Here is a 26,227-nt window from a genome sequence, read left to right as displayed (position 1 = left end):
CGTTTATTTGAAAACGAGTCCAAGGAGTGCACTATCCACGGAGAGATTCCCAAAGGCATCAAGGTACTTGTTGTAATTTTAGTTAAGAATCAAAGCGCGCAGGGCTAGCTAGGTAGTACACATGTTTCATAGGTGAAATTGCAACATTTGATTAAATACTCTTAAAGATTCAAGTTGTATGTTTATTGTGTAATTAATGTTATTAAAATATTTGCATCATGTTTCATAGGTGAAATTGCAACATTTAATTAAAGATTCAAGTTGTATGTTTATTGTGTAATTAATGTTATTAAAATATTTGCATCATGTTTTATTTGATTAGCCTAGGATTGTGATTTACATAATGAATTGCCCTCTACTACACCCTTTTGAAAAATAGACACGCCGCTTTGAAGGGAGCGTGCGTGGTCCCAGTCGGTGACTCAAATCTCCTGGACCTTAGCTCCCACTGCAACTATCCCCCTTCACCCATTCCTCAAGGTATGAGAATTCTCATGCCCCCACAACTACAACCTCCCCTTTCCACTGTCCAGGAATCTTGGGACACCAATACTCTTTTATCCACCTTATCTCCCAACTCCTTCTCAACCCTCACCTCATTTCTCACACTCTTCCTTACCTCATTTCTCACTCTATCCAGCCTGGTAAACCCTACCATATTTCTTAGACATTTCATCAAATACATTTAATCTTTTCCTCCCTTATGTTCCATGTTTCTGCCCCATACAGTCAGCACAATCACCCCTTCATATTTTACAGATATGTGAATGGTAAACTAAAAAACAAACAATAGAAAAGCTGTGCCAAGGAAGTCATGAATATACAGAACAAGAAATGGCAGAAGTTATGAGCAACCACTTCAAATCAGTATTCACAATTCACAACACACCTAACTGTGAGGGAATAGAGACAGAAATACCCCCAATGAAGGAAATAACTGTAACAAAGAAGGAAATCAGCAACCAAATAAAAAACCTTGATGTCAGAAAATTGCATGGTCTACGTGGAATTGCAAATTGGATACTGAAAGAATGTGTAGTAGAATTAACAGATAAAATACACACTATAATCAAATGCCTGCTCAAACAAGGAAAGGTACCACAAGACTGGAAAAATATAAACATTGTACCGATATATAAAGAAGGAAACAAGAAAAATCCAACTAACTATAGACCAGTCTCCCTAACAAGCACAGTAGCTAAAATATGTGAAAAAGCGATCAAAAGTAGATGGGTTAAACACCTGGAAGAAAAATCTATATTAAACCCAAACCAATTTGGATTTGGACAAGGAAGATCATGTAGAACAAACCTGATCTGCTTCTACTCGAGATTAATAGATGTAATACAAGAGAGGGATGGATGGGCAGACTGTGCCTATCTAGACCTACAAAAGGCATTTGACAAAGTACCACACAAGAAATTAATAAGAAAGTTAGAATCAATAAGTGGCATTGCAGGTAAATTATTAGAATGGATGGAGGACTTCCTGACTGGGAGAAAAATGAGGGTAGTAATTAGAGACAAATACTCGAAATGGGAAGAAATGATAAGTGATGTTCCACAAGGGTCGGTGCTGGCTCCAATCATGTTTGCCATATACATAAATGACATGGATGAAGGAGTTGAATGTTATATGAATTTCTATGCAGATGGTGCAAAAATATTGAAGTAGGAACAGAAGAGGACCTTGATTCATTACAATCAGACCTGGACAAAATCTGGAAATGGACTCAAAACTGGGAAGTGAACTTAACCCCTTCAATACGGGTCAAAATCTCGCGGGCAGCATTAGCTGCCAGACGTGCAATGTTGCGTCATAATATTCGCATTATAAAAAATAAAGTTACCACTGTATTGCTCGTTCTCTTTCACTCATGAATTTTGATAACCATAGAAAATATGATGAAGCCAGTTTACAGAGTATGGGGGTCACGCAGGTACAACTACAATACAGTCACTCTCCAAGTTACAACATATGCGAGTTACGACCACCCGTACTTACGACCACGTCTAGCAGATGTCTATTATGAGTTTACTGTATATGTCTGGCAGCACAGCGCGTATGATAGTTGTGGCAGCCCGGCAGCCCGTACGACAATTATGGCAGAGATGGAAAAGTTGCTATACACGTGGTTGGAAGATAATAGGAAAAGAAATGTAAAAGTGATGTTGCAAGCAGTGCAAAGTAAGGCTACAAATTAATTTCGCATGTTGAAAGAACGTGCAGGTGAAGAATACGCTTCACATGAATTCATAGCGAGTCCTGGGTGGTTTTGTCGCTTTCGAGAGCGTTACCAGGTTCACCACATGTTGTCAAAAGGTGAGGTTGCTAACAGTGATGCGCCTGCAGGTAAAGCATTTGTGGGAGATTTTGATCAATTAATAAAGGATGAAGGATATTTACGTACTTAAGACCACGTCTAGCAGATGCCTATTATGAGCTTACTAATAAGAATACTCTATAATAAGTATTTTCTTTCTTTAACCTACCATATATTAACAACTAAGCAACTGAAAACAATGCTGTATGCAACTGTAGGAGAGAAGCCAAACGCAGAGTATGAGATCCAATGTATTTAACGTTTCGCCCAGCAGGGGTTCTTCAGAAATAACATAGTGGACAAACATCTGACTCCTTATATAACCCGAGCTTGAGGGAAGAACCGAACATGAAACTGGTGTAAACACAATTTGCGTAAATTGCTTGTTACTTTATTATTGAAATTGCTAAAGGTTTATTTGTTGTAAAAAAAAATCCATTGTTTTGATTTACATTATCAATGAGAGATATAAAAACAGATTCAAAACATCTATGTTTCATAGTATGGTTTTTATATTTAATAATCTTAGAATTATTCCAGTCAGCAATGTGGCCTATATTGTATCTATGTCTAACAATGGCATTATTCATATTGTAAGTTTTCATATCATATTTATGTTCCGATATTCTTTTATCAACACCATGGAAGCTTGTCGAGCTGATTTTCACATTACCACCAGCTCGATAACAGTTGACAATCTTATAAAAAAACGAAATAAAAGTAGGGAAAATGTTCGTCAAGCAGATGTTTAATGTGTGCCATGTTTAGGTTGTAGAAAGGTCTACATTGGTGAAAGTTTCCGTGGTGTTGATAAAAGAATATCAGAACATAAATATATGAAAACTTACAATATGAATAATACCATTGTTAGACATAGATACGATACAGGCCACAATGCTGACTGGAATAATTCAAAGATTATTAAATATGAAAACCATACTATGAAACTTAGATGTTTTGAATCTGCTTTTATATCTCTCATTGATAATATAGATAAAAACAATGGATTTTTTACAATAAATAAACCTTTAGCAATTTTAATTACAAAGTAACAAGCAATTTATGCAAATTGTGTTTACACCAGTTTTATGTTCATTTCTCCCCGCAAGCTCTGGTTATATAAGGAGTCAGATGGTCCACTATGTTATTTCTGAAGAAGCCCTGCTGGACGAAATGTTAAATACATTGGATCCCATAAGTTAAGAGAAAAATTATTAAAAGGAAACTGCAATTTAAAAACCTTAAAAATGGTAAGCAAGGTTATATCTAATGCGTGCATGTGTGTGTGTGTATACAGGTATAGTATATACATACAATACCTGTATACGTATACATATACTGAAAAACAGTACAGTATTAGAACATTGAAAAAAAATGATAAAAATTAAACTAGAAAGCATAGAATTGATAAATAAACAGTAAACAACTTGTATATACAGGTAGTCGTCGACTTACGACCGAGTTCGGTTCCGACAGACAGGTCGTAAGTCGATCTGGACGCAAGTCGGTCTTTATATATATATACAGTATATATTACCCTTTAAATATTCTTGTTACTGTATGTATGTATATTATATTTAGCATACTGAAATAATCTTAGCATCTTTGAACTATGTTGTATAGTATTTCTTAACCTTTTTATAATTTTATCTGATTTTCTTTGGGAAACGTAGCCTAGGCATAAGCATACTGAATAAAATCCTATCATCTTTAACCTATGATATCTAATACTGTACGAGTATTTTCTAACCTTTTTATTATTTTACCATCAGACTTTCTTTAAGAAACATATGCATACTGAATAAAATCTTATTATCTTTGAGCTACGTTGTTTGATACATTAACTTTTTTATAATTTTCGTTAGGAAACGTAGCCTAGGCCTACGCATACTGAATAAAGTCCTGTTATCTTTGACCTACAAATACTTTTTTGTTGGTTACAATAAAATCATTGCAAGGCAAAATTCGGACTTTTTTTTTTTCAAAACACATTCTTTTCGTTTACGTACTGTACCGAAAATATTGTTATCGACAACAGACTAGGCATAAACAAAGTTTACTGTTACATTTTATTAATCGCAAAACATAAAAATACAAAATGCTGTACCGAACATATTGTTATCGACAACAGACTAGGCATAAAAAAGTTTTACTGTTACATTTTATTAATTGCAAAACATATAAAAATACAAAATGCAAGGCAAAATTAGGATTTTTTTTCAAAACACATTCTTTCCGTTTACGTACAGTACCGAACATAATGTTATCGACAAACTAGCCTAGGCATAAAAAAATAGTTACATTTTATTAATTGCAAAACATATAGAAATACAAAAATACAAAATGCAATGCAAAATTAGGAAAGATTTTACTTCAAACAAAAAATTGAAAGAATATTTAGCTGGCTGGGATGCTGACGCTGTCGGCAGCCTGCCAAAACTATCGTACTAGAGTCTCGCGGCGTGCGGAGTAATTGTTCTGCGCTGCCAGACATAACATTGCAATTCTATTACTCTATTGAATGTTCAATATTATTGCACTATCTCGTGGTCGTAAAGTCGATCAGTCGTAAGTCGACGACTACCTGTAATAGTATTCAACAGGAAAAGTTACTTAAAAATGCAACAGATTGATATTTATCCTAGCGTATAACCCTCGTGTCGGCCATTTTGAATGGGATGTGACTTACAACCTATCCGTCTTACGACTGGTTGGTCGGAACCAATCTAGGTCGTAACTCGGATAGTGACTGTATATATAATCAAGACGCCAACATCGGCATCCTCACATACCCACTTGCTCCTCATGACGCCTATGTAGGCATACTGTAGTTTGGAAAAAGTAAAAACAGAATTTCAAAAAATTATTAAATTGGTGAAGAAGAAATAAAAAAAGTACACTCGGAAAGGGACCTTGGAGTATTAATCAGCAAAGACATGACACCAGATAAACATATAAACAAAATAGTTGGAGAAACCTTCAACCTATTAAGGTCAATAAAAGTGGCATTTGATTACTTGGATGAAGAAATGATTAAAAAAAATATAAGTTACATTGATTAGACCAAAACTGGAATACACAGCGACACTATGGACACCCAGTACTAAAAAGAATATAAGGAAGGAAACTAGAAAGAATACAGAGAGCAATGACAAAGTTGGCACCAGCTCTTTCCAAATTAACATACGAATATTATTGAAATTGGAACTACCAACACTGGAGCAGAGAAGTGAAAGAGGTGATCTACTGACTATACTTAGAATCATAAAAGGAATGGAAATCCTTGATAGGAATGATTTACTAAAAAATGACAATGGAAAAACAAGAGGTCATGAAAAGAAACTAAAAAAGGATAACTATAGAAGAGATCGGAAAAAGAATAACTTCCCACACAGAGTGCTGGATATCTGGAATAACTTAGATAAAGAAACAGTGTGTGCAAATACTATTCAAGATTTTAAGAAAAAACTTGATGCTGAAAGATACAAAGACGTCACCATGAGCATAGCTCCCTTCCTGTGTAATACAACTAGGTAAAATACAATCTCCATTTAGGATCCATTCCCTAGTGTCTATTTCTCATTACACTTTTTAACTGCCCAAGGCATTTACAGGCAGTGCAGTTTGAAATGAGAATTGCTCAATTATACTAGAGAAAAAAAAATTCATAAAAAAAAAAAAAAAAAAAAAAAAAAATAATCTTGGGCCTTCAGAAGTCTGTGACCAGCATAGCACCAAGCTAAAGTACACCATCACCGAGAGGATGCCCAGGACTCTAAAGTTAGTGATGGTTTCCCTATGTGGAGGGCTTAATGGCCAAACCTTCTGCAATGATGCCAATACATCCTAAACTCAGCCACCCGTACCACAATTGGTGAACAGCCCTATTTCACCTTTTATTCATAGCACACACCACAGGTTGGGATAGCCTTGCCAGAAATTAATGGCATGGATGAGAAGTTAAGGGATGCTCATTAGCTGTTACAGGACACAGCTGAAAATTACTTGAAAATTCAGAAGTGTAGCAAACAGGAATTCAAAGAATCAGTGCATCAAGATCAGTGAAACTGTGCAGATGCAGAAAGAAACAACACAGCTGGGGTTGTGCAGAAAATTAAATCCTAAATAGGTAAGACCATACAGGGTAACAGAGATGATTAGAAATGTAAGTGCCTACCTCCTTGAACACACCACAACTGGTGCTTGTGAGAAGTGGATCTTTGAATCCAGTGAGATGGCCCTGGACAAACCAAAGGAAGACAAACCAAACCCCCAAGAAGGCAGAAAAGCTCCTTGTCAACTTAATGAGGAGGGTATGGTGTTTTCTTCATTGTTATTTTGGGAAAATAATTATTTTTAAGAAATGATAATCATAGTGTTAAAGTCAGAAGTCAGGCATTACTCAATAGATCATGCCTTAAGGTAAGATGTGGCAGGCAGCTCCCATGGTCACACTTTATACCTCTCCTGTGAGCTTTACAGGGAATGTCTCATCGAGAGAACATGGGAAGTAGCACTCATTCCAATGTGCCTTGCTGTGGAGACGAAAGTACTGAGTATATGAAAATGAGTGCACATGATTTTTTTTTTTCTTTTTTCAAAAGATCAAGGTCACTGGACACTAATTTCATGGGGGATTAAGACGAGTACCCTCATAAAGGATTCCTTGACCTGCAAATCAACAATATGACAGAGGAATGGTATGGTTTGATGTCTGGTGCTTGTTTAGTAGCCTTGACTGGGATCTTAAATTCTCCTAGAACCTTGGGAGATTAGTGTAAGGGAACATTAGAAACCTGGGGAAAATTTAAGAAAAAGAATGCATACAAATCTCAATCCTGGGAAAACAGCCATGTAATGCAGTTTTACCACCAATGATACTCAACATTACATTATAAACCCCAGACATCAGCCCTAAAGAAAAACCCCTCTCAACCAGGGTAAGAACCACAATGACACACTTGTATTCAGGATTCCATCCAACCTGGCCACAGAATGAAACTACCCTAGACACAACCACTATACAGAGGACTAAGCACCTCATTCTACAATATCCCATACTCACATTCCCTTAACAATAACACAATATTTCTTCCATGAGTGAATTATGCACCACTTGGTGGCTGTAGCCAGTTACCTGAGACTTGTGGGTTTCCTGCATAGGAGACTTGGGGTAATGCATTGATTGTCACTAGAGCCCTTACATGCCAAAGTGCCGCCCTGGGGCAAAGTTCTCAGTGATACCACCCCCCATCACCCCTTCCCACCTCCACCACCCCTTACTGTCTATCTTAGCTACTGACTTGTGATGTAATTGATCAGATTAAAAAAAAAATATATATTTAATGTCCCTATTGCAGATAGGACAAGGGAAAATATTTCATATTTTGTTGATTCTAACACAAAATTCGTCGATTGCGGTAAAATATTCAAGGTTCCTTTGACTTTTTTTTATCATTATTTAGTCAGCCTTGTGGACAGCAAGTACAGGCTAGAACTACCACTACCAGACATATACCCTCCCCCTTGTGAGGGCCCTGATTGTCACAAACATCAAGCCTATTGTAATGCCCTGAAATATTTTTTCAAGTTTCCCACCAATGATACAACTACTACACAATTTTTATTTCCTGCCAGGAGGTGACGAGTGAGCAGCAAAAGGGATATTGGAACCAACAATTTTTCCAAGCAGCTATTTTTCTTTTGCAGTTATGTATTTGAGAAGTAATTTTGGGAGACAGCTTTGTGAGACAGAGGGCACAGTTATGTTTTTTTTTTGGAATATATCTTGGAGTGTGTTGGAAGTCGAAGAGCAACCCTGAGGACATTCAGCTCATGACCTTATAAATTGCAGGTACATGTGTTTCAATGTAATCCCTTTCCTTCAAATGTACTGAAAATATGTTCAGCATGATATTGTCATTTGACTCATGCCATTAAAAATTGCAAAATGCACCATGAGAATGCCATGGAGGTGTGGATTGTGCCTTGTACTGAACATTAACATGTACTATGCCTAGCTAGGGAATGATACTGTAATATACATACCACTTGATATATGCATGTTTTGTATTGGGGAGGGTATGTATTATTAGTTATTTAAAGCTATCCTGGCTACATAGTGAGGAGTTAAGGTTGTTTGTGAATAAACACATGTTTATAGAGATGTTATTACCCACTCATTTTGATCTTACTTCCTGGTCACACATTCCATTGAAAAAAAGAAAAAAGAAAGAAGAACAAGAGAGAGAAAAGGAAAAAAACAATATATATATATATATATATATATATATATATATATATATATATATATATATATATATATATATATTAATAATAATAATAATATTAATAAAAGAAAGGGGAAAAAAAAAAGTTGCTTACCCTCTTCCATATGATGATGCCAATGCAGGCATTATGAGACAGGAGTGGGTATACAAGGATGCACTGTTATCTTGATTATATTCATTATGTAGTTGTAGTTGAGTGACCCCTGTATTCTGTAACCTGGTTTGATCGCATTTTCTGTATTCATTAACATATTCAGAGTGAAAGAGAACGAATAACACAGCTCTGACTTCATATTTTATAATGCGAGCATTGTAATGCATCAATGAATCATCATACATCAGGCAACTGCCAACTGCCATGTGTGTGGATGTTTGGGCTAAGACATAAACCCAATTCAAGAATTGGCCCATGATATAAAACAACACCATGGCTCATATGTCTACACAAGTGGCAGTTGGCAAGTGTTGGATTATGAGACTTAGGTGTATAAGTTGGGGGTAAGGGGCATGACATTATTATTATTATTTGTTTGAGACTTATTTGTTAATAAATCTCACAAAAAATTATATATCTCACAAAAAAATAAGATTTTTTTTTTTGCAACTCTATGAGGAAGATTACCAATTTTTCACTTCTTTTTTGCACTTTAAAAATCTATTTTTTCTAAGGAATGGTTACATTTGGTGAAATTTGTGAAGTTTGATCTCATCAGCTCACATAGCAATTTGTATATTATTTCCATCTATATTACAACAAATCCAACAACTATTTTTAGTAAAGTTTTTTCCTGCAAATTAATATTAAGGGATAGTGAAAAAATAATTCCCACACCCTCCCACTACATGTCAACAAAGCGCCATTTTTGTTGTGAATATCACCCACTATTTTTTCCTTCCTATTCTAACCTAACCTAACCTAAAAATGCATATTTTCAACTTTGGACAGCCATGACACCACTTTGGAGTGCAGGTGACGGGAAGGTTAAGGAATTATTTTTTTTATCATCCTTTAATAATGATTTGAGGGAGAAATGTTAAAAAGAAAAGTTGTTGGAGTTGTCATAAAACAGATGAAAAAATATACAAATTGCTGTCCAAGCAGATGAGACAAAATGGCATATAGCGGGAAAGTTACAAGAATTTTTTTTTTCATCATTTAATATCATACATACATATACATATACCAAGGCTTTTTCCCCCTTACAAGGGAGGTAGCCAAAAAGGAAAGGCATAAAATCATTCCCACCCATTCCATCCCTGAATACACTCCACACCCCTCCACTCTCCCTCTTATCTTGGCTCCTCCCGGATGACGGGTCATCCCTGCACCCTGTCCACTACCCTGGGTCAGAAGCAGTGTCGCAAGACACAGCACATCCACAGCAAGGCTGCTTCATTAAATTGGCAACCCCCCCTCTCCGTCCCCCCATGCATAAAAGGAGAAGACGGGGAGAAATCCCTTCGGGCTGTGTCAAATTTTGCTCACACATACTACCTCACATCATCCATATACAACCATTCTCCATTCACCCCTGTCTTCTGTCCTCTCCTGTCCTTCCTCAACAGATATTCCCCTCTTCCCCAAAGCCCCCTTCACCCCATCCATCCACCTCATCCTAGGACGTCCCCTCATGTTCACCTTCTCCACATCTGCCTTCCATACCTCTTTTACTCTTATCAATTTGAGATAAACATTACCAAGAAAAGTCTTTGGATTTGTTCTAATTATAAATATATAGAATCTTGATTATTATATACATAAAGTATACAACCTGTTGTGCAATCAGATTATCAGGTGAGATGAAACTTCACAAATACCCATTTGGCTAGGTTATGTTAGGTTAAGTTATACTAAGGAGCTATTGGAAAACTTAAGTTTCATGTTATATCCATGTTTGCAGGATTCTAGAATTTTACCCAATTTTTTGCATTCCCTCTACTTGCATACTTTTCCCGACTACAAGTATCCATATGTTAAACTTCTTCACCCATTATACTTCTAGGAACAGTCTACATCTCGGTTATACAAGACAGAATGTGTGGCGTTTCTCAGGTCCGAGGACGACAAATAACTTACCTCTGACATTGGCATCACCAAGGGGATGATACCCGCCAGGTAGCATCCAGCCAACATCGACAAGGAAAGAAGTGTAAGCACCCAAACTGGCTCCATTGTGATGTAACCTATAAATATATTCTTAATATATCTGAAGTTCAGGGACGCGCATTAGTATCACTTATGCGAGCAAATAAGAAATGTTGCATAGCAACAACTGCGGATATTCACACCCGAACCCGGATCCCTTACTACACGGCTGTTTAGTTTCGTGGATGTTGCTGTTTGACGTAAACACGAATCACGATACATGATTGCCTATTGTTCATATAGATCAAGGATGTATATAAACATGAAAAATTAAATTAAAAACAGTCTATATTATTATACAAATAGAATAAGAATTATTCTTTAACCTAAAAAGCCTGTATGATATAATTATATATTATATATATACATACATACATACATACATACATATATAAATATATATATATATATATTTGTATACATATATATATATAAATATATGAATATATATATGTATATATACATATATATATATATATATATATATATATATATATGTATGTGTGTATTTACCTAGTTGTATTTACCTAGTTGTATTTTACGGGAAGGGGAGCTATGCTCGTGGGATCCCGTCTTCATATCTCATTTTATCTAAACTATTTTTAAATTCATGTATTGTTTGTGCACACACCACTTTCTCATCTAACTTGTTCCAACTGTTTATTACTCTGTGAGGAAAGCTGTTCTTTTTCAAATCTCTTCTATAGCTGTATTTTTTTATTTTCTTTCCGTGTCCTCTTGTATTTCTGTCATCCCATTTTATCAGATTCTCTCTATCAGTAATTTCTATGCCTTTCATGATTCTGTAAATAGCTATCAAATCTCCTCTCTCTCTTCTTTGCTCTAGTGTCTGTAGTTTAAGTTTTTGTAGTCTCTCTTCATATGATAGTTTTGAGAGTGTTGGTGCCAGTTTTGTGATTGCTCTTTGTATTCTTTCAAGTTTTTTTATACATTTTTTTGTACTTGGTGACCATATCGTTGCTGCATATTCCAATCTTGGTCTTATCAGGGTGATTAGGATTTTCCTCACCATTTCTTCATCCAGGTATGTAAATGCCACTTTGATTGTTCTTATTAAATTATAAGTTTCTCCAAAAATCTTATTTATATGTTTCTCAGGTGACATATTATTCATAACAATGACTCCCAGGTCCTTCTCATTTTCTACTTTTTTTATTCCTTCTTCTCCCAAATTATATGATCCTGTTATTCTGTTTTTGCTTTTTCCAAATTCCATTATACTACACTTTTTTGTATTGAACTCCATCTCCCACTTCCTACTCCATTCTTGTACTTTATTTAGATCTCTCTGTAGTGATTCACAATCTTCTTCAGTTTTCACTCTTTTCAGTAGTTTTGCATCATCTGCAAAGAAGCTCATATAGCTTTCAATTCCTTCATCCATATCATTAATATATATAGCAAACATTATTGGGGCCAGAACTGTTCCCTGCGGGACACCGCTTATTACTTCATTCCATTTTGAGTGCTGATCTCTTATCACTACTCTCATTTTTCTTTCTTGCAAAAAGTCTTCCATCCAATTTAGCAATTTACCTTGTATTCCTCCTTCATATTCTAATTTCTTAAGCAACTTCTTATGTGGTACTTTGTCAAAAGCTTTTTTTAGGTCTAGAAATGCACAATCAGCCCATCCATCTCTTTCTTGTATTATATCTATTAACCTTGAATAGAAACATATTAAATTGGTGACGCATGATCGTCCTTGTCTGAATCCAAATTGCCTTGGATTTAGTACGTTGTTTTTTTCCAAGTATTTTACCCATCTACTTTTGATAATTCTTTCACAAATTTTTGCTATTGTACTTGTTAGAGAGACTGGTCTATAGTTGGTAGGTTCTTCTTTATTTCCTCCTTTATATATAGGTACTATATTTGCTTTTTTCCAATCTTCTGGAACTTTTCCTTCTTTCAAGGAACTGCTTATTATGCTATGTATTTTGTCTGCCAGTTCATTCCTGCATTCTTTCAGAATCCAGTTTGCTATTTCATCTGGCCCATGCGATTTTCTGACATCAAAATTACCCAAGTGTGTCAATATTTCATTCTTTGTTACTTCTATTTCTTCCATAGGGGGGACTTTTTCTTTCCACTCAATCTCTTCAGGTTGTATATTTTCCCTTGTAAACACTGATTTAAAATGCCTGTTCATAATTTCAGCCATTTCCATTTCCTCAGTGTATTCAACTCCTCCTTGTCTTAATTTCTCCAAGTCTTGTTTGTTTTTCAGTTTATTGTTTACAAATCTGTAGAATAGTTTTGGTTGATCTTTACACTTTTCTATAACATCTTTTTCATATTTTCTTTTTTCCTCTCTCCACTTTTGTACATATTCATTTCTATAACCAGAATATATTTTCCATTTTTCAGGTCTTCTGTCTTTTTTCCATCTGGTCCAGGCTTTGTCTCTTTTGTCTTTTAACTCCCTACAACTTTTGTTGTACCAGCATTTTACATATTCTTTTTCTTGTTTTTGTCTTGGGACATACTTTTCCACTCCTTTTTTGTAAATTTTTGTCAAAATATTCCATTTCTCTTCCACTGATGTTTCTTCTTTGTATATTTCTTCCCAGTTTTCTTGTTGGAAGAATTCTCTTATTTTATCAAAGTTTGTTTTTTCATACATCATTCTTCCTTTTCTATATTGTTCATTTCTTTTCATATATTTTTCTTCATTAAGTTCCAGTTCAATCAATATGTGGTCACTTTTACCTATTGGTGTTTTATATTCAATCTTGTCCACTATTCTAGGTTCAGATGTAATTATTAAGTCTAGCCTCGATGGTTCTTCTTCATTTCTATACCTAGTGTTCTCTTGTATCCATTGTGTCATTGAATGGTCAGTAATCATCTCAAGTAGAGCATTTCCCCATGAGTCATCACCACTCTTTACTGTCATTTCTTCCCAGCAGATTTCTTTGCAATTAAAGTCGCCCATCATAACTATTCTTCCTCCGTCTTCCATTATTTTAGTTAATGCTATCTTTGTGTCCTCTAACATACTATTATGTTCACTCTCCTCCCATGAGGCTGTTTTCGGAGGCACATAATTGATCGTTTATATCCTTCTTAGTCAGGAACATAACTCCACCCCCTTGCTTTTTCTCTCTGTTTCTAATCCAATAATTGTATGCATCATGTCCTACACTGTTGGGTGGTAGTGGGCCTTTTAATTTTGTTTCTACAATTCCCATTATGTCCGGTTCTTTTTCTTTCAAATAATCATTCAGTTCATTCAATCCTGTTATCAATCCATCTATATTTGTGTAAGACGCTCTTAGTTTTCTGCCACTTCCATTGTGTTCTCTGTTTCCCTTATGTTTTTCTTTAGTATGTCGAACTGCTTTATTTTCATGTTCACTACTCTCCAATAGAATCTCTCTTTCTCTGACTCCGTTCTTTCCTCGTTTTTTGCCTTAGCTTCAATTCTTTTCTGCTTTTCTGCCTCTCTTTCCTCCTTATTCATTTCTCTTTTTATCCATACCTTTTTATATTGATCATTTGTTGCTAGTTTCCCTGTTTTGGATAGAATTTTCTCTGCCGTTGTTTGTGACCTGAATTTAATCTTAATTGGTCTGGTCTTATCTGTACTATATTTTCCGAGTCTGAATTTTTCCTCAATTTCCTTTATAATTTCTGGTTCATCTTCCTGGACTAATTTTAATAAACTGCTTACTCTTTCATTTTCCTCCTTGATTCTTGCGGTTCTATCTGGGTTATGTTTCTCTTCCATTCCTAATATAATTATACATTTCTTTTTGTCAGCTAATTCTCTTACTATATTCTCCTTCTGTCTCATCACTTTAATAACTGAGTCTTCATTATGTTCTTTCAATTGCTGTTTGACTATGTCAGTGAATGAAACCTTATTCCCTTCTTGGGTTGTTCTCCAATTTTTAGCTTCTTTAGCTATTTTCTCTCTGTTTTCATTACTATTCTTCTTCAATTTCTCATTCTCCTCCTTTACATTTCCTAACTGTCTTTTTAGGTCCTCTATTTCTTCAGTTAAGTTTCTGTTAGCCTTCTCTAGTTGTTCCAACCTTTCAATTCTCTGGAAAATGGAGTCAACATTACCTAACTTACGTTCCAAGTCCTCGATCACCTTATCAACTCTCTCCTCTAGTCTTATCAGTCGGGGGGGAGGGGGGGTTGTGTCCCCCCCACCCTCTTTAAATCCCTGGAACATATTCTCGTCACTTTCTACTGTATTGCTCCTCTCTATACTTCTAATCTTTACATTTTTATTAGACATTTCATCCTCACTCAGTCTTTTGTTTACCTTTCGCTTGTCTGGCTGGGCCAAGTCTACTCCCTCCTCATTTCCTTCCATTTCCCTCAGTAATCCCTCCCCTTTTCCTCTTTCCCTACTTTCCCACTACTCCACGAGCAATTTCCCCCCCACCCTGTAAAAACACTAGGCACTTCTCTTTGCGTTGGGATCCACAGACTTCAGTTTTCTTCAGAACGTCATCCAAGCCGTCCATTCGCTGAAGTGTGTGTGTGTGTGTGTATATATATATATATATATATATATATATATATATATATATATATATATATATAATGTAGATGTTTTATGCAGATTTCTTGTATCTTATCTGTGATGGAATGTGATACGACGTTGCATACTTCAGCCTACACTATCAATCGAACATTCAGTTAATCAAGTTATCAGCAATTTTGAGACAACTGCTGAACAAAAACTTCTCTCAAACCGTCCCATGATGCGCACACTACGTTAACATTTGCCACGTAACTCCTGCAAACATCTTTAATTTGTCTCCCCACCTTTTGCCTGGTCTATTCAACGTTTCCCATTAAGCTAGCCAGTCAGTAACACACATGTTCCATTGCCCATCGTTCTTTTAAGCTAACTTACTTGACTAATTCCATTTCCTCTTTTACCGCTTCCACGTTATTTTTTAATCTACTCGTCTATCTCACCCAACTTGTCCTTGGATCGGCATTGCTACAGGCAGTGGTGGACCCAGGGGACGGAGGCTGAGGGGGCTGAAGCCCCCCCACCCCAAATTTGTTCTTTCATTACCACAAAGCGTCATTTACATTTACAAAATTCAGGTTAGCCCCCCCCCCCAATTTTATCCTGGATCCGCCACTGGTTACAGATAAGGTGTTATAAAGACAACGGTTGGATCCAAAATGCTTTATTGGAAAAATTACAGGCTATTTATACAAATCTACCGACCCAGCGATGTGTGACTGAGCAAATCACGTACGAGGTGCGAACTCATTAGGAGCGGCATATGATGGTAGGTCGGCCGGCCTCGGTTTCTGTCCCGCGACTAATTACCTGACTTCATGTAGACGGCAGAAACCTCACAATATCCCCCCCTCAAAAAAGGTGTCGACTTGCCTAAGCAAGCGGGTGGCCTGCTCTTCAGAGCTGAACTGGGGAGGAGGGGTGGTGTCGTCTTGAAGGTATATTGGCTTGAAGCAATCCGTCGATACCCAGTCGTCTGCGCCCTTGATTCTGAGGAGGAAGGCCTTTTTCTTTTGTTGAACCACTTCAAACGGACCTGAGCAGGGCGGAGTAGGCGACGGCGATCTGGCGTCATTTCTGAGGAAGAAGTACTTTGATGAGTGTAGGTCTTAGGGCAGCGATTCCCAAACTATGGGTCGAGAAAAATTCAAGAATGGGTCGCGAGACCTTGTTAGAAAAATAACAATTTCAATCAAAAGCTTCCCTACACTTGTGTTTTCAATAAAAGAAGACTTTCGAAATTGCTTTTTGATGCTTGGGTCGCCACATCTTCACCAGATCTGGATTTGGGTCGCGGCCAAAAAAAGCTTGGGAACCACTGTCCTAGGGGATGTATCGGCGGTTTGCTGGCTTGTAAGTCTGTCGGTAAGGGAAGAATTTTCCGACGATGCGACTGAGCCGATTGAGGCCCTTGTTAGCGGTTGTGTCAGTGTAAAAATCGCCTGGTATGACGAGAGGGTCACCGTAAACCACAAACCATTTCGGAGGGGTGGTGGTGAGGCGTCGGGATCGTCCTTTGATGAGGTTCGCAGACCGAGTAGGACCCACGAAAGTTGGCTGCACCATGATGCCTCGGTGTAACGGGACATCAGGGCGGCTTTCCAGCATGCTGTTGGCTTTGGGGTTGTAAGTGGTGAGGTGAATGCGGTGCCACGGTCTGATGTGATGTTGTCAGGTAAAAAAAAATTTGGTGATCCATCCAAATACAAAGGCGGCAGCACAAGAGGAGAAGGAGGTATTGGCCAACGCGTTGAACGTGAGCGATCGATTGCCGTAAACAGGTAGCGGTGTCCCTCGAAGATGGGAAGGGGACTCGTGATGTCAACATGGATATGGGCGAAACGACGCTGCGGTGTGTCGATGCGTCTTGGATTTCTGGCAGGCGATGCATGCGCGAGCCCACTGTTTCGCATCCTTTGTGATGCCGTGCCACACAAACTTTTCCTTGAGAAGACGGGCAGTGGCGCGTCGTAAAGGGTGTGATAAGTCGTGAATGAGGTTGTAAACATGTCACATGGTGGTAGGTATCCAGGGGCGGGGGCGTCCGGTGATGGCATCGCAGAGGATAGTTGTGCCGTTGGGGCAGAGTACGATGTCTTCCCACTGAAGTGAAGGGATGGAGGTCTTGCTAGCTGTCAAGACCGGATTCTTTCGTTGCTCTGCAACAAACTTGGTGTAGTTGAGGCCCAAGTGCACTAAGCCTATGACGACTCGTGAAAGGGCGTCGGATACGAGGTTGCGCTTGCCGAGGAGGTGGTGTAGGGTGCAGTTAAATTCTGCGATGGCAGAGAGGTGACGACGCTGCCGCTGGGACCTTGTGTAATATTGACACGTGCAGGCGTTTACCAGGGGCATGTGGTCAGTCTGAACTGTGAAAGGCATGCCTTCGAAGAAATGGCTGAAGTGACTGACAGCCTGGTAGACTGCCAGCAGGTCTCGGTCGACTATTGAATAATTCTTCTCGGCCCTCGACAGTTTCCTGCTGAAGAAGCTAATGGGTCGGGGGCGTCCTTGGATGTTGCTCCAGGACGGCCCCGATGGCATGTTTGGAAGCGTCGGTGGTGAGGATGAGCGGTTTGTCTAGTGAAGGAAAGTCGGCGGCCAGGGCGTTTTTTTTTTTTTTTTTTTTTTTTTTTTTTTAAGCTTCCTCCTGAAGGGGGCCCACAGAAGATCCTTGGTTTTGTCGGTGAGTGTTGTACAAAATGGAACCATGATGTGAGCCATCGCGGAGAGAAAGCATACATACATACATATACCAAAGGCTTTTTCCCCCTACATGGGGGTAGCCAAAAAGAAAAAGGCATAGAAACCACTCCCACCCATTCCATTTCCAATACATTCCACTCCCCTCCACCCTCCTCCCTCCCTCTTATCTTGGCATCTCCTGGATGACGGGTCATTCCTGCATCCTGTCCACTGCCCTGGGTCAGAAAGCAGTGTCACAAGACACAGCACATCTACAGCAAGGCCGCTTCATCAATTTGACGACCCCCTCTCCGTCCCCCCATGCAGAAAAGGAGAAGACGGGGAGAAATCCCTTCGGGCTGCTTCATTTTTTTCTCATACATACTTCCTCATCCCCTACCCATTCCCCCTCATGCATCACAGCATAATCTATACACAACCCTTCTCCATTCACCCCTATCTTCTGTCCTCTCCCGTCCTTCCTCCACAGACATTCCTCTTTTTTGTAATGTCCCTTTCACCCCATCCATCCATCTCATCCTAGGACGCTCCCTCATATTCACTCCTTCCACCTCTACCTTCCACAAATCTTTCTTTATTCATTCTTTCCATATGTGCAAACCATCCTAATACTTTCATCAACCCTATTTCCCAGTTCCCTTTCCACCCCTGTTCTCCTCCTTACCTCCTCATTTCTCACTATCCAGCCTAGTAACCCCTATCATACTTCTCAGAAATTTCATCTCAAACACATTCAAACTCCTCTCTTCCTCTCTCATGTTTCATGTTTCTGCCCTGTACAATGGTGTTGGCACAATCACTCCTTCATATAACCTCCTCTTAGCATCCATTCCCAGATGTCTATTTCTCATTACACTTTTCAATCCACCAAGGCATTTACTCGCTTCTCTCAATCTACATATTACCTCCACCCCAACTCCTCCCTTTCCTGCCACATTCGCACCCAAGTATCTGAAACTATCCACTTCCTCCAGTCTTTCACCATTTATACTCACTTCCAGCCTGCTGTCACTCTCTCCCCTTGTACATCTCATCACCTTACTTTTGCTCACATTTATCTCCAGCTTCCTTCTTTCACACACCTTCTCAAACTCTGTCACTAACTTCCTCAATCCCTCCTCTGATCCTGCTACAAGCGCAGTGTCGTCAGCAAACAACAACTGGCTCACCTCCCACTTTTCTCCATTTACTTTAATCATCTCCAACCCCTGACCCACCATCCTTGCATTCACCTCTCATACCACCCCATCCATATAAAGATTGAACAGCCAGGGTGACATAACACATCCCTCACGAAGTCCCACCTTTACCTCAAACCACTCACTCTCTCCATTTCTAATCCTAACACAAGCTCTACTACTCTCGTAAAAACTCTTGACTGCTCTTAACAGCTTTCCTCCTATCCCATATATCTACAGTACCTCCCACAGTGCCTTCCTGTCTACCCTGTCATAAGCCTTTTCCAGATCCATAAAAGCCCAAAAAACATCCTTCCCCTTTCCTATAGCTTTCTCACATATCTGTCTTACCACAAATATCTGATCTACACAACCTCTACCTGTCCTAAACCCACACTTCTCCTCACCAATTACTCCCTCTGTTCCTCTCCTAGTCCTCTCAATCAAGATCCTCCCACAAGCCTTCCCAACTACACTCAACAAGCTGATCCCTCTGTAACTACTACACTCACACTTGTCCCCCTTTCCCTTGTAAAGAGGAACTATACAGGTACTCCTCCAGTCCTCCAGCACTCTACCCTCTCTCCAGCAAACATTAAATAACCTCACCAGCCAGTCCACCATCACTGTACCTCCTTTCTTTAGACATTCCGCATGGCATCCATCCAACCCAGCTGCCTTACCTGCTCTCACCATCTTAACAGCTGCTTTCACTTCATCCTTCCCTATTTCTCCTCCATTTTTCTCACTCATCACTCTCATTTTCTTAGCGGTTCCCACTGCACCTACCTTTCCCTCCCTATCCTCCTTCACATTTAGCAACTCCCTAAAATACTCTGCCCACCTTTCTCTCACTGCCTTCTCTTCCATCATCATCTCTCCACCTGCACCTTTTACCTTTTCTTCTCTACTTGATTTGCCTCCTCTTTCTCTTTTAATTTCCTTCCAAAACATCTTTTTATTACTTTCAAAATTTTCTGTCATACTCTTACCCCATTTCACATCTGCTCTCCTCTTTGCTTCCTTTTTCTTATGCTTAACTTCCCTTCTCTTTACTTTGTACCTCTCATACGATTCCCTCGTCCTAATTTGTAGTCAATCTATGAAAGCCTGTGTCTTCTCTTCTACACCTTTCTTTGCTTCCTCATCCCGCCACTCACTACCCTTCCTTCTATTTCCTCCCGCCCTCCTCGTTCCACACACCATCTTTGCACACCTTATGACCCCCTCCTTGAAACATCCCCATTCCTCCTCCACTCCTAGTTCTACTCTATCCATTACTCCCTCCCACTCCTCTTTCAGCTTCTTCTTATACTCATTCTCTTTTTTTCTCATTTAAGCAGTTCACTCTAAGTACCTCCCTACCTTCTGCCCTTTTCCTCTTTCTCCACCTATTCTCCACTATCAATTTACCTTCCACCAGAAAATTATCTGATATTCCCCCACTCTCTCCCCTTAGAACATGTACATCCTTAACTCTTCCTACCATACTCCTGGTCACCACTATATAGTCCATTAACGCTCTATCTGCCACCCTTCCATCCACCATCCTCTCCCATGTGTACTTATGCTTGACTTTTTTCTTAAACACTGTATTTGCTATCATCAACTCTCTTTCAAGACACATCTCCACCATCATTTCTCCACTGCGATTTTTACCTGGAACTCCATACTTCCCAATCACTTCGTCTATTGGTTCATTTCCTACCCTAGCAATAAGGTTTCCCAATACAACTACATTGACATTTCTCCCTAATCCCTCTATGCACTCATTTATATATACCCAAAAAGCCTCCCTTTCCTCTACGCTCCTCTCACTACCAGGTCCATACGCACTTACAAAAACCCCCATCTCCCTTCCCAGCTTCACCTTCATCCACATCAACCTTGATGAAACCTCATTCCACTCCACTACCCACTTACTTATCTCTTCACTTACTAGTATAGCCACCCCTTCTCTCCCTTGTCCCCTCTTCACTCCTGAGTACCTCCCAGCTACACTCACAAACTCACAGTTGTCCTTTCCTTTCATTTTACTTTCACTCAAAGCCAGCACATCCATCTTTCTTCTCACAAACATACTGCCTATCTCTTCCCTTTTACTCTCATCTGTACAACATCCACGCACATTAAAAGACCCAAACCTTAGGGTACTGGTTAGAAAACTCCCAGACCCTCTTATGCCTTTACTTCTTTTTTTTAGGAATGTCCCCTTTTGGGGCTACAGGTAGTAAGGCCACTAATCCCATTCCCCGTCCCGTTTTTTGTCGCCTTTTACGACTCAAGTGGAAAGACTTGGTAGTAGCATTCTCTTCCCCCACCACAGGGTCGGCGAAATAAGGAAATGAATATTCAGAGACATTGTACAGGACAGTAACAAGGGGTTAGGGGACAGCATAACGGAGGGATAGTCGTAGCATAAAAGTGTCATAATTTCTCTGTGAACAGAGTTTTCCTCTATCACAGACAAAATGAAGTGTGGCTCTGGTCCATAGGGGCGCCCCATATAGACCCTAAAGTATCAACTGCATGCTACTTTGCCACAATAACATGCAGCCAATACCCCAGATGGTAATAACTGACTGTCCCCATAAATTGTTGCAAGGCTTTCATTATGGTGCGGGTGAGGAAGTGCTTGATGGCGGACACTTGTTCAGGGAGGGGCGAGACACCGGCGGCCTAGAGGTGGTGCCCCAGGAGGTCCACCTCCTTCGTGGCGAAGGAACACTTGTCATAGCAGACCACCAGGCCGTTGCACTGCAGCCGCTTGAACACAGTGGTGATGTGTTGCAAGTGTTCCTCTTTGGAAGCGGAGAAGATGAGGATGTCGATGTAGCAGCTGCAGAACGGCAAATCAAGATGCTGTCCATCATCCTTTGGAACGTGGTCCCGGAATTTCTGGGGCCGAAACAGCTTTAGTTGAAGGTGAATGTTCCAAAGGTTGTGGCCACGGTGGTCTTGAAGATATCGTCGGGGTGCATTGGTACCTTGTAGTACCCTTTCAGTAGGTCGAACTTGGTAAAAAAAAAAAAAAAAAAAAAAAAAAAAAAAATACCGCCCCAATCAGGAATAAATTGACGTCGGTGATGTTAGGAAGGGGGTAGTGGTCAGGCTCTGTAATGAGGCGCCTGTAGTCTCTGGAGGGCCTGAGCGAGCCGTTCTTCTTGGTGACGATGTGAAGGGGAGAGGCCCAAGGGTTTGCCGCCTTCTGGCAAATGCGCTCCAGCTCGACGAATGTCTGTTTCGCCACTGCGAGTTTGACTGGTGACAAACGGTGGAACACGGAGAATACAGGGGGGGGGGGGCTGAGGTCTTTATGCGGTGATACACCCTGTGCTTGACGAGTGTCTCCAGGTGTTGCACAGCTAAGTTCAATTTCAGAACCTGTTGCTGTGTGGCTGGGAATCTAAATTAAATAACAGGGACCAAGTTTGCTCTTTATTGAGAGCTTAAGCGAGAACGTAAACAAGCCAAGATTGACATCATAGTATAAGTACCTGAACAAAAACAAAAGACGTCTACATAGGATCCAAACATATAAACAACACCAACAGGTGCTATAGAGCATCAAAACATATTACAGAGTATTCAACATATGAGAATCGCATGGTAGGGTAAGGAACCTACAGCACAAGTATACAATTCTTATACATCAACACAAAGTCTATTGTAAAATAAGAATAATGCAATAATACAATTAATCTCAATTTACCACAGAACCGAGAGAAAGAAACTAATAAAAAAGAAGAAGAAGAAGAAGAAGAAGAAGAAGAAGAAGAAGAAGAAGAAGAAGAAGAGGAAGAAGAAGAAGAAGAAGAAGAAGAAGAAGAAGAAGAAGAAGAAGAAGAAGAAGAAGAAGAAGAAGAAGAAGAAGAAGAAAAAAACTTTCCAAAGGTTAAGGATAATAAGAAGGAATTTCAGTTAGAAATTAAAAATATATTCGAAGCTCCAAGAACTAAAGAGAACACCGTCGAAGATATTAATTTGAATTTAGTGAATATCATTAGGGAATCGGCAGAGAAAGTAGGAAGTACAAAAAGTATTAGAGAAAACAAATATTCCTAAGCTACAAATGACCTAATTAAAAGAAGGAGGACTATGCAGATCAAATGCAGGAGAGACGAAATGAAAAAAGTAGAACTAAACAAGCTGATTAACAAAAGGCAGAGATCAGAGAAAAGAAAGAAAAACATGGATGAAATAGAGAGGAAACTATTCGGAAAGGTAAAAGTATTAAAGTGACCGAGCGCAGACATGCTTTAGGAAGACAGCAAAGGAAACTGTGTGACCCCTTTATATTATTTTCTTTGGCTCTGCTGAGCACATTTTATTTTTGTGTAACAGGGGGCTCGTCCCCCCACCCCGACGCGCGCAGTCTTCAACTCCATCCCTGCCAACTAGGAAGACCTCCCCTGACGACCTCAATATCGACCCGGACAAGGCTAGACACGTGTTTCTCCATTCTGACCAGACCCGATTAGCTGACTTCAACCCATTTATGCTTAGAAAATGTTTATCCCAATTTACCGATAATATTAACCAAGCTAAAAAACTTAGAAGCGGAGACCTCCAAATTACCACCAACTCTGGGAGAGCTACACGCGACCTTCTCAAGGCCAGGAAGTTTCATTCCTTCGATGTTGTTGCATCCCTCCCTAGGTCACTCAACTCCTGCAGAGGAGTAATCCACTGCAGAGATTTGATGACCATGGAAGAATGTGACATCCTCGATGAGATGAAATCCGAAGGCATATTAGATGTTAATTCATAACGCGACTGGACCGAGAAAGGAACATGCGAGTGAACACGCCCCTCATAATTCTGACATTCAATTCAACAACCCTCCCTGACCACGTCAAAATTGGATACATTCATGTCCCAACACGACCATATGTCTCTAACCCTTTACGCTGCAACAAATGGTTCAAATATGGTCACCTTGCCAAATTCTGCAGCAAACAATCAGTCATATGCGGTAAGTGTGCAGGCGAACATCCTACGGATGCTTGCTCTACTAATGTGTTTCAATGCGTTAACTGTCCCTCCAATAACAACCATGCATCCACCTCCCGAGACTGTCCCACTTTCAATATAGAAAAACAAATTTGTACGGAAAAAGCAACTTGTGGCATATCCTTTTACGAAGCAAGGAAGCGTGTGATGGAAAGGCTAGTTACCCCAACTAGTACCTACGGAGCAACTTCCTATGCTTCGGCAGTAAAGAAAACTTACAGAACCATTGAAACACAGAGAACAAACACTCCAACAAGGACAAAGATGAATGCCCAACTAAGCAAACTCACTCGCACCTTCCTTCCCCGGCCATCCCAGAGCTTCCCAAGCGTGTGCTTACACGTACGGAAGAGCAAGACCGAGAGAATACAAGGTCTACTCACGCGCATGTTGTGACGTCATCTGAATGGGAGCCCACAGAGAAAATGGTGAAAACGTAAATGAAAATGTTAGGTAAAAGAGAAAACGTACAGACACCACAGAGTTTCTGGGGGACTTGCCTATTTCATGTTCTGCAACCGTTAAAATGGGGGTTCCATTTTGGAAAAATGTTCTTGTGGTTTATTTTTTACATATTTAATAAAGAAATTTAAAGGTTAATCTTTGCGTAGAGGGCAAACAAGTATCCAAGTCTATGAAGCCATTTACCACAAACAATTATCTATGTCTATGAAGAAAACGATTTGCCAAACTTTAAGGATATGGCATGAATTATCGATGATATGAGGATTACCTGCTGAAGAATAACATGCCACTGGCCAACTCTCATTGCTGTGTACACTTGTTACAGCTACTGAATACCCCTACATCATACTATATTACTAATTGAAGAATAAACATTGTAGATTATCAAGAAAAAACTTTAACACTAAAATTATTTTGGAATTTAGATTGCATACCAAGGTTCGAATCGAATAAAATGCAAGTCATTTCAGATTTTATTTCACTTCACCAATTTACATATTTTATTTTTTACTTTTCTCGGTGAGTTCGATAAGTTCCTGTTTTAAAACTCGCAACCGAAAATACAGTCTACATTTGACAAAAAGCTTCAAAGTGCCGACTGCATATGTAAGAATTGGCTGGATTAAATCTTTCTGTTCGTTTGCAAAACGTAATCCACTTATTTCTCACATATTCATCCTTTGGAAATCTATGGTAAGTCATTTCAGACCCTTTCACATGTGTTTTGCTGCACCCGGACACTGCACAATTGGACGGCATAATTATTTTAGTTACGCATAAATATTATAAAAGAAAACGGAGACACGTTCCCGACTCCAGCCACACCTGGACTGAGGCCGGAATTTCAACGAACCCTTGGCCAGGCGCTTCAAGTAAGGTCACTGCGCAAAAGACCTAAATACTGGTTAGCTGTTGAGTAGACCTTGTTCTCTCGATCTTGCGGAAGAGTACACATGGAGACCTCCGTTTCTAATAAGCGACTTTTAAGTCCCATTTCTACCCCAGAACGAAAATCCGGGGCTAAACACACCTCTCCCACTAAGGCCAAGAAAGGAAGAAACCGAAGCAGATAAAAAAAAAAAAAAAAAAAAAAAAAAAAAAAAAAAAAAAAAAAAAAAAAAAAATAAAAATAATAATAATAATAATAATAATAATAATAATAATAATAATAATAATAATAATAATAATAATAATAATAATAATAATAATAATAATCCAGTGGAATTACCGAGGTGTTAGAAGTAAATTAAATTACCTTGTAATTTTCAACTCCTTAAACAACCCCTCAGTAATATGTCTACAAGAAACATTCCTCAAGCCTAGTGTAGAGTTCACACTAAAAAACTTGACCATATATAGGAAGGACAGGTTAGCGCCTGGAGGGGGAGTCGCAGTTGCAGTCAGCGACTGCCTTCCTCAAGTGGAATTACCACTATCTACTAACTTGGAGGCAGTCGCAGTGAAAACCAAACTGTAAAACAAACTCGTCACCATCTGCTCCATTTACCTACCTCCCGACCCTCAATTGCCACTAGAGGAGGTAAATAAATTGATAAGAGAACTACCCCACAACAAACTGATAGT

General features: G+C 39.2%; 1 protein-coding gene across 3 annotated transcripts in view; it reads right to left on the bottom strand.

Moving 5' to 3' along the window:
• The window catches only part of Zip102B (Zinc/iron regulated transporter-related protein 102B), a 570,902-nt gene extending 559,937 nt beyond the window's left edge, over positions 1-10,965 (bottom strand). For 2 of the 3 annotated variants that reach the window (XM_076173514.1, XM_076173608.1), the window contains exon 1: positions 10,691-10,965. In XM_076173514.1, the coding sequence (XP_076029629.1) occupies positions 10,691-10,786 (96 nt within the window). In that variant the 5' untranslated portion in view covers positions 10,787-10,965. The remainder of the gene's footprint in view (positions 1-10,690) is intronic. The other variant, XM_076173425.1, reaches the window with a different exon arrangement.
• Between the last annotated feature and the right edge of the window lie 15,262 nt (positions 10,966-26,227).

This window comes from Oratosquilla oratoria, chromosome 1 (assembly GCF_046742065.1).
Source record: "Oratosquilla oratoria isolate Oo_2021 chromosome 1, ASM4674206v1, whole genome shotgun sequence".
NCBI lineage: Eukaryota > Metazoa > Arthropoda > Malacostraca > Stomatopoda > Squillidae > Oratosquilla > Oratosquilla oratoria.
Note: the sequence above shows the minus strand (reverse complement) of the source record. Positions and strands in the feature narration are given on the sequence as shown.